The sequence below is a fragment of the Neltuma alba genome, unplaced genomic scaffold, assembly GCF_004799145.2.
Source record: "Neltuma alba isolate B1F8T4 unplaced genomic scaffold, ASM479914v2 tig00012957_pilon, whole genome shotgun sequence".
In the NCBI taxonomy this organism is placed as follows: domain Eukaryota; kingdom Viridiplantae; phylum Streptophyta; class Magnoliopsida; order Fabales; family Fabaceae; genus Neltuma; species Neltuma alba.
Window position 1 is genome coordinate 214,010 of NW_021637317.1, and position 9,109 is coordinate 223,118.

Sequence of the window (9,109 nt, forward strand, 5' to 3'; positions counted from 1 at the left end):
CAAGAAAAGAAGAGTATTATTTTGGGCCTTCACTCGTTTTTTTTTGGTTTCCTTCTATACTTCTCAGACCCTAATTATGAAAGAGACCATCTGTATCGGTGAATTTCCTCCTGGCAGAGGTTTATTTCACCCTCCACCGTGTTTCAAATAAAAATTTCCATCAAACTAGTGTCTTTTTGGTAACACTGTCGATAGTTGATAATTCTAAAGCGTCGGCTCGTGTGGACCCAGTTCCATTCCTTTCCCATCTCTCTGTCCAATAGCAAGAAAACCCCTCTGACTAAGTTATACCCACTGTTACTATGTACTCACACCTAGCAAAGTTGCTTCATTTTTCACTCATTATAAGAACAACGCCAGTACGAGGAGCTCCACTTGATTTGTTCGGCCTTTTCCGCATGAAGAATCGTCAGATTTTCCTGCAATAGCGGCTAAATTCTGAGTAATGCCGATGAAGTTACTTGATTGTGCATTCTCTTCAGTATCATCTCTCTCAACTTTCTCCCTATTTTGTTGTCTGGTTACTTCTTCTTCTTCTTCTTTTCTTTGTTCTTTTTTCTTTTTTCAAAAAAATATGGGTGCTGATTATTTGGCTTGTGTATCCGGTTCTTTGTGGTTATTGATTAATGGATTTTGGTCCGTGGGTCGGGAAACGACAATGTGGAAATATTTATGTGAAGTCCTTTAGTTTTCTTGAACGCGTCGGGTTGGTGTGGAAGATTAGACGGGTTGACTTCTGAAATGTTGCTTGAACTTTTATATGCTAATTTTCATTGATTCATCTCGCAAATCTCCACAATAGACAACATCAATACTCCAAAAACAAAAAATATACTTACTGCTTCTAGAATCATTTATCCTCCTCCCAAAAACTGCTGCTGCCCGCTGGCATGCAAGCATAATGAAGGGAAGGATTACATGATGTGCTGTTATGTGCTGTGTAAAGAAGCCAAAATGGGTGTATGCCAATTGGAATGAGTTCGGGAGGAGGGGAAACTGGCTTTGTGAAATTTTCCCCTCGATAGGCGGGTCTCCAGAGTCTAGAATAGGATAGGATTGCAATCGAAGGATCCTGTGACAATATCATGACCCTAGTAAATTTCAAACTTAATAAAACCAAAATTGATTTCTATAGGCACGTCTGCATGATCATATATTTTACAACCAAGATTTTGATGTTGACTGTCTTGTGTTAATTCACTTATTGAAGATGTGGACGTACCGCATGGAACCTACATGGATGGGTATGGACTTTGTGGCTTTATATTCACACCTTAGCCTTGCCTTGGCATGTGAGGAATAGATTGTTGAAGTGAGAATATGCAACATTCTTCTGTGTATTCTTGTAGCTGTAGTCTTCTTCGAATTGCGTTTTCTTCCAAGTTCTTCTATTCCATGGAACATGTGAGGCTGATTGTTAGAAAAGTAATTCTTTCAGTAACAATTTTACTCTGGTATGTAGGACATCGTAGTATCAAATACCTGGAAATCTAAAAGTTTCCACAATCGTAGCATCTCCTATGTGCCTTTTTGGTGATTTTATAAATTGTCATCCATTAGGTCATGACCTCAGGTAGTTATGTTGGAGTAACTGACAAACCGGTCCCAAACATCCCTTTAAAGTTGGGACAAAGGGCATCAACAGATAAGTCACTAAATCCAAATTATGCGTATCACCAAGAAAAAAAGAAATCCAAATTATGCCTTTTCGTGTCGATATTTTTATGTTGAAAGCTTCAAGCCTTCCGTCAATTGGAGTTAACATGATCAGATGTGTATGTTTTACAGTGTGAGTTGTTGGTCTTGTAAACTTTGATTTATGGATATCTAATATTGTTTGAATAATCATTGGAAATCGAAATATTTTTCTCTGAGAAAACATTTATGGATCATCAATTGAGAAAATGGTTTTATAATCCCATCAATTGGTTTGCCTAACTTATCAACCTGTGTTAGTTATATTGTTGATATCTTTGCGACATAAGTATCTGCTCTATGGATTCTTAGTGTATATAATTAACTCTATGCTGTGTGTAATAGGTCTACAGAGTGTAGTCCTTAACTTCATGAAAATTACATCATTACCAGGTCATATTTGCTTTTCCATGGCTATCAAGGATGCGCTGTCTCAAGATGCTACAGGATGCTTAACCTCATAGATAGTTATCCTTGTGACTCTGTCTTTTACATTTAGTGCCGCAAATCATTACTCCTGATATTGCTTTGGCACCTTAGTGACAAAAATGAGTGAACATCCTGTCTTGGATCATGTTCTGAAGGATATACTTAAGGTGATCATGCCCTTACAAGAAGATTGGGTGATACGGCTTGAGATTATTAAGGATCTACGCGGAGTTGTTGAATCTATGGAAAACTTTAGAGGTGAATTTTAATTTTTGTCTCTGCTCAATTTTCTTTTCATTCTGTTTGGGTGGGACTTGCAGGGCAATCATTTTAATCCTGAAGAAAAATAAGGAGAAAAAGGTTAAAATCTCTCCCAAGTAAAACAATTCCAAATTGATCTATCCCGGTCCTTTTGTTGTCTTATCTTATTTCTCCTGGAATAGGAGGCTTAATATTTTGGTCATCAAGCCTACCAGAATCATAAACAGTTGTCTTCTAATTCTTGGGACTTGTCTAAAATCTAGGTTGCTTTTCGAACACAAACATATCACTTGTCGTTGTTATGGTTGTTTCTATGTACTGAAGTATCTGTTAAGCTACATTAAGGTTCTGCTACTTATACAGGATTTTAATAAAATGTTTGCTCCCCTCATCTGTAGGAAAAAAAACAAATGATACCATATTTGTTTTGTAAGGTTCACAAAATTCAATAATTTTTAAACACGGCATTTTCTTCTTTTTATCTTCCTTGAGTATTGATGAGTTCTCAAGTGGGATGAGGAGCCCTCTCTTATAAAAGTGGTTGCATTCTACAATACTTCACTTACTGATGCTTCGCTCAACTTCCTTAACAATCAACACCCTTTGTTGGTTAGAACTCAGAACCGCTTATAAATATCCCTTTCTAAAGCCATTGGCCACCATTGTTGATACCAATTGATGCTATTCAAATTGGATAGGAAAATCTCCCTCAAAAGCTAGCCATTGAGGTGGGAGAACCAACTCACTTGAATATCTTTGAAATGCATTCCATGCTTCTCATGGTGGGACTTAGGCCCAAGTCTCCATCAAGTACCAAATATTTATGGCCCTCTAAACAAATGGATGAAAGTACTAGACTTTGAATTAAGTTTTTTCATTCTATACATATATAGAGGCAGTTCATATGATATATCCTATAGTAATAACCAAACACCTATTTTTACAGGTCCTTTATTTGGCCAATTATTTTTACTGGTTCTGAAATCATGTCTAGTGGTACTTATATTATTTCTATTGTAAAACAGGTGCAACTGTCGAGCCATTTGGATCATTTGTGTCAAATCTCTTCACGCGATGGGGTGACTTGGATATTTCAATTGTGCTATCAAATGGTTCTCATATTTCTTCTGCCGGGAAAAAGCGCAAACAAACATTATTGGGGGATCTTCTAAGAGCATTAAGGATGAGAGGTGAATTTCTTTTGCTTGGAGCTCTCGTCACTTTATTCAGAAGACATATTTCTCTTTTAGCTTGACTGTTTGGCAATTTGTTTCTCCCATTATAAAATCTTGAACATTTTGAACATCACATATTTTCTCTGTTTATCTGCTTGAGGAGGGGGACGGGAGTTAAACTCAGGTTCTGGAACTGAAGAAACGATTTCTATCTTATTGCATTTCTGTGCTTATCTGCTTACCATATCTATCTTGTTGCTTGTAACCAGAAATGATACAACATCTTTTATACAGTAAAGCAGCAAGGAACATATGGAATATCCAAGCTTATTTAGTTTGCTCAGTTCTTTTTTTCTTTTTGCCCTCCAACTCGGTTCATTTTTTTTAATAACAATAATTTACAGGTGGATGTAACAGCTTGCAGTTCATACCGCATGCCCGGGTTCCCCTTTTAAAATTTAGAAGTAACCGCCAGGGTATATCTTGTGATATTTCAATTGATAACCTGCTGGGTCAAATGAAGTCCAAGCTTTTGCTCTGGATCAGCATGATGGATGACCGCTTCCATGATATGGTTTTACTGGTACTTTGTTGTGGTATCGTCACGGTTTTTGTGAGGTGAAATGCTGCAGTTTGATTTTCTCTTTCTAGTTTGTGTAGGTCAAGGAATGGGCCAAAGTGCATAAGATCAATAACTCAAAAACTGGAACTTTCAACTCCTATTCCCTCAGTTTGCTTGTGTTATTTCATTTTCAGGTACTTATCCCAAAGGCTATATTATTGATGCCAATATTAATCTGAATTTGTCTAGCTGAAAGTTTTAGTACACGTCTCGCGTTCAATTTTCAGACAGTTGACCAGAATCGTATGTGTACATTATCTTACATCTAACATATGAACTACAGTTCCTACAATGTGAATGTGATAGTGCCTTCAGTTTCAGAGTGATAAGAAAAATGATAGTAGCATTATCCTAGGTCTCCAGTTTTGTGTGATGATATGTTGCCAACTAAGTTTCCAAATCCACATTAAATTTGTTTCTATTGCGGTTATTTTTCTCAAAATTAATATATTGGATCTTTGCTCTTCTCATGCTTGCAACTTTTTCCTGTCAATTTTAGACATGCGTTCCTGCAATTTTACCCCCACTTAAAGATATATACCCTGGCAACATTGCTGATGATCTTAGAGGTACGCCACATCTTTCATCTTGATCATGTAGCATTACTCTCTTTATTCGTCCAGTTTTTTTTACAGTGATTTTTGTGTAAGCTGAACCTTTCTGTCAGAAGCTAAATTAACTTTTATCTTGGATGTTCAGGCATGTCCATGTATACAAGATATTTGAAAATTTTGTAAATATAGATAACTTATTGCATTGTTAAGAATTCAACATGCTCCTGGAGCTGCTTTCCCTCCCTGCATTTGCTTAAACACTGCCCTTGTTTCTAGTAATGACTTTGAAAAATTGAGATTTTTCACATATTTCATGAACGAGACCATATGTTGGTTCTGGGGGACTGGGGATTAATATTTATTGTAGAGATAGGTGGGGGCTTACTTACATTTAGTGATGATGAACACTCAGCTCTAATGACAAAAAGTGGCATGCCACGGACTCATAGGCGACCTTCCCTGTTGTTTGAAGTCCCTCCTTTTTCTAGTCTCTGGGGCTCACGAAAATTGAATATAAAAGGCAAATGACTTTGTTAATGTATTTGTTTCAATACATTTCAGTATGAACTAACATACTTCAGCTACAATTAAGGGGGTGTTTTGCAGCCCTCGTAATCACTTAAAAAAAGTGATTTTACGGAGTATAAAGTAAGGATGTGAGAGGAGTTTTGTCTCGATTTGTATAAAAGTTCTTCTTTTTTTTTTTCCGAGTGGTTGTGGAGTTTTCCAAACGCCTTTTAAGTCAATCCCTGCACCATCAATGATAACTTCATTTTCTAATTGAGATGGATTCTGGAAACACTGCACATAATATGCAAACTATGGAGGTTTTTCTGAGCCTTCTGAAAAATACACCCTCAAGTTATCTCCTATCTTTGTCCTTTGAAATTCTGTTCGTGGAGATCAGTAATTTTTGTATATAAAGAAGTATGTAAATTAGGCTTGTCACTTCACTTGTACAGTGCATAGAATAAAAGTGATGATTTGATCTTTTTCTGGTGTCCTGTTAATGGTTAGACGGTTATGACCTTTTCACTGATGCAATTTTTCCAGGTGTTAGGGCTGATGCAGAGAAACTTATTGAAGAAACATGTCGCAATAACATGAAAATGTTCACATCAAACAGACGCAGACAAATTAACAAGAAGCCTTTGTCTGAACTTTTCCTCGAATTCCTAGAAAAGGTAAATAATCATTTCCATGGTTTTATATCTTCCCTTCATATTGATAACTTTTACTGTTCTAATCATGTAAGGTGCTTTTTTTATAGTGTTACTCTTGCGTATATTTCATTCATTTTATATGGTTTAGTTGTTGGAAGCTTGATATGAGAGCTCAATTTCCTCACACAACGTCTCTTTGGGTGATCCGTCTGCTTAATTCATATTTTGCATGTTTTCTGCAGTTTAGCGATATCGATTCCAAAGCAAAATCGGAGGGAATCTGCACGTTTAATGGACAGTGGGAACTGATAAACAACAACATGAGATGGCAGCCCAAGACTTATGCCATATTTGTAATATTCCTTTTTGATTAGACGTTTACTTTTCTTTCTCCTGCACTGACACAAAGCTCTGTCCAAAACTTCAAAGGATAAATACATGACATGGTCCAATGATGCAGTCCCCTGGAGACTCTCCGGTCGATGGAAATGTCGATGTATTGTGTTATTAGCACCTAATATTTCACACTAATGTTTTAATGAGAAGCAAACATGGCTAGGAGCACAAAATGCTACTCCCTCCGATTCTAAATATAAGCTTTAATTTTTAGTACAAATTGCATTGCAAAGTAGGTCTTTATATTAATAACAAGAGGAATATGCTATATCAGGTGTATATATTCTGCTGCTCTGCTAATTATATTGTACTTGTCCTTTGTTTGAGTAGATTGAGGATCCTCTGGAGCAGCCGGAAAATCCTGCAAGGTCCGTTAGCAGAGGGCAACTTACAAAAATAGCCGGCGCTTTCAAGTCGACACACAGCAACCTTACTTCTGGGAATGCAACTCGTGGTTTTCTGATAAGGGAATTAGCACAACCGCATGTGTCCCATTTTATGGGAGTTTCTGGCAAGCCAGGTTACAATGGTGGGTACTACCACCATAATTCAATCCGGCCACAAACCCCGCCGCACAATCATTATTCTACCCGGCCACGTGGACCACCGCCAAGAGCCATGGCGCCGAGACCCCCACAAAGCAACCACCATTTTGTGCGCACAAATCAAGAAACATCCTCCAGTAACACTGCTAGAGGACATGTGCAGGCACCTCAACGCCAGCAGATATGGAGGCAGAGGATCCAATAAACTGGTGACTTGCTTGCAAGTCGGGAATCAGCAATCCATATTATTGATTAGATTGATAACCTTTTATGATTTTGCTGATGAGTGAACAATATCGCTTAATTCAAATGCTGGCTCATTGCTAGTTTGTTGTTGAACTTGACATTTTAATTTTTATGTTGTTCCTTGGCTTGAACGTGAAAAGAATCCAATGGAAACAATTTGGAGAAATCACGCTAAAGAAATCTGCTGAGACATAAGAATATGTACGTTATCTGGGTAATCATACCGTCGAGCATCATTGTGCTTGAGGAATATGCTAATAATTGAGTAATTTTATTTCGTTTCAGGAATTTAATTTATAAAGTCAAATAAATGAGAACACGGCTCTACGACTATTGTGACGATGGAGTACAAGGCTCTGTCAAAAAATAAAACGCAGCCCACTGGGCTGCAACCATAGGCCCATGCTCCTTTTTGATGAGAGGAAAAAAGCCCATGGTCCTTACAAGTTAGTTTTTTTTTTTCAAAAAATAGATATTTAAAAACTATGTACGGACCTGCGTGCTACAATTAAAGCAGAAGTGCATTTCAAAATACTAACATTTAAAAATATAAGTATTTATGACAACAATAAAACTACATGAGTGATTGGATGGAATAAAAATGCTGAAATGCACAATACTGCAAGCAAAAGTTAACTTTGACTGATTTAATGCTAATAAAAAAAGTTTTCTTTTAATTTATGACCTTTTTTTTTTAATGTTCAAGTAATTGTTAAAATGAAAGGAACAGAATCATGAGAAATGCCATGGGATCTTCTCAAATAACGAAAAATGGAAACGTGTAGGGTGGAGCAGAGAGGCTTGTGTTTGACATTTATAGAATCTGATTCTGCTCATAAATACATGGTTCCTCAAATGGTTTCAATCTGTTGAAGCTTGAAACATAATCATCTCTACTTCTTTCTTTTCTTAAATGAATATATAATGAATATATTGTCTTTCAATTATTATTCCCCAACCGTTGCTCACAACATTATTCCTAATGGATAATCTCTATGACACACCCACCATGAAGAAAGTAATGAAATTAGCAACTCATCCAAACGAGACAAATAGCATAGTTAGTGAGGCAGCTTGTCATTAGTATCACTCTGTTTCTTATTATAAGTCACTTGTATTTCAAACCCGTAAACTAAAAAATAAATTAACCTGTTTTTTTTCATATTTATCCTTATTAAAAGTAGAGGGAGGGAGGGAGGTAGGGGATGGATTGCATAGGAAATGAAAAGTTGAGAGAGAGATTAATTAATTTTTATTAAATTAATAGGAGTAAAATTGGAAAAAGATAATTAATTATACTACAAGTGACTTATATTTTGAAATAAACTTTTGGAGTACAAGTGACTTATAATAAGGAATAGAGTGGTAGTTTTTAATTTTTTTTCTTAGAATCATAATATGCTCTTTTTAATGCCTAATATAAAAGCTAGTTGAAAGTTAAATATAGTTTTAAATATAATATTTTAATTTATTTTGTCCCTCCTATTTATTTTTCACAAACTAATTTACTTAATTAACCGATGCATAATGTAATATTACATAAGCATTTTGGGGTTATATCATATCTGTTGTAACTAACTAATTTATTTGACTTTTTTAATTTACTCAAATTAATTAAGCAGCTCATATATTAATTAATTTCAACAGAACACTTTGGAAAAATTATGGCTGAACGAATTTGTGGCGCTGCAGAACTTTGGGAATCAATACATGTTCAATTGTTTCCTCTTCTTTTGACCTTTTCACTTCATCTCTTTGGGGGAAAATAATGATACGTGGATATGTACATCTAATTATATAAAAAATAAGCATTTTGTATGCCAAAAAAATATAAGCATTTAATTTTCGTCAGAAAATTCGAAATTCAGAATCTTCAAAGTTGCATCAAATAAAAGCTTTGCTATGCATTTTGTGGGGGTTGATTGGGACATTTGGGAAAGAGAGCACTTAGGTGTAGACGATAGGATATGAAATTATTGAATTGAGAAATAATGCTTATCTTATTATTATTATTATTGCTGTT

At 35.8% G+C, this 9,109-nt stretch overlaps 1 protein-coding gene across 4 annotated transcripts; it reads left to right on the forward strand.

The window, feature by feature from the left end:
• Positions 1–227: 227 nt before the first annotated feature.
• LOC114732923 (protein HESO1) lies at positions 228–7,252 on the forward strand. 4 transcript variants are annotated; one of them, XM_028920309.1, is made up of 9 exons: positions 228–481; positions 2,280–2,382; positions 3,411–3,575; positions 3,965–4,143; positions 4,221–4,316; positions 4,682–4,751; positions 5,790–5,920; positions 6,142–6,252; positions 6,626–7,252. In XM_028920309.1, exons 1-9 carry the CDS (start codon positions 446–448, stop codon positions 7,043–7,045), a joined length of 1,311 nt encoding a protein of 436 aa, XP_028776142.1. In that variant the 5' UTR covers positions 228–445; the 3' UTR covers positions 7,046–7,252. The 4 variants fall into 4 exon arrangements, with proteins under 4 accessions (XP_028776142.1, XP_028776140.1, XP_028776143.1 ...); XM_028920307.1 differs by having other exon boundaries at positions 230–467; positions 2,089–2,382; XM_028920310.1 differs by having other exon boundaries at positions 230–467.
• Positions 7,253–9,109: the final 1,857 nt, after the last annotated feature.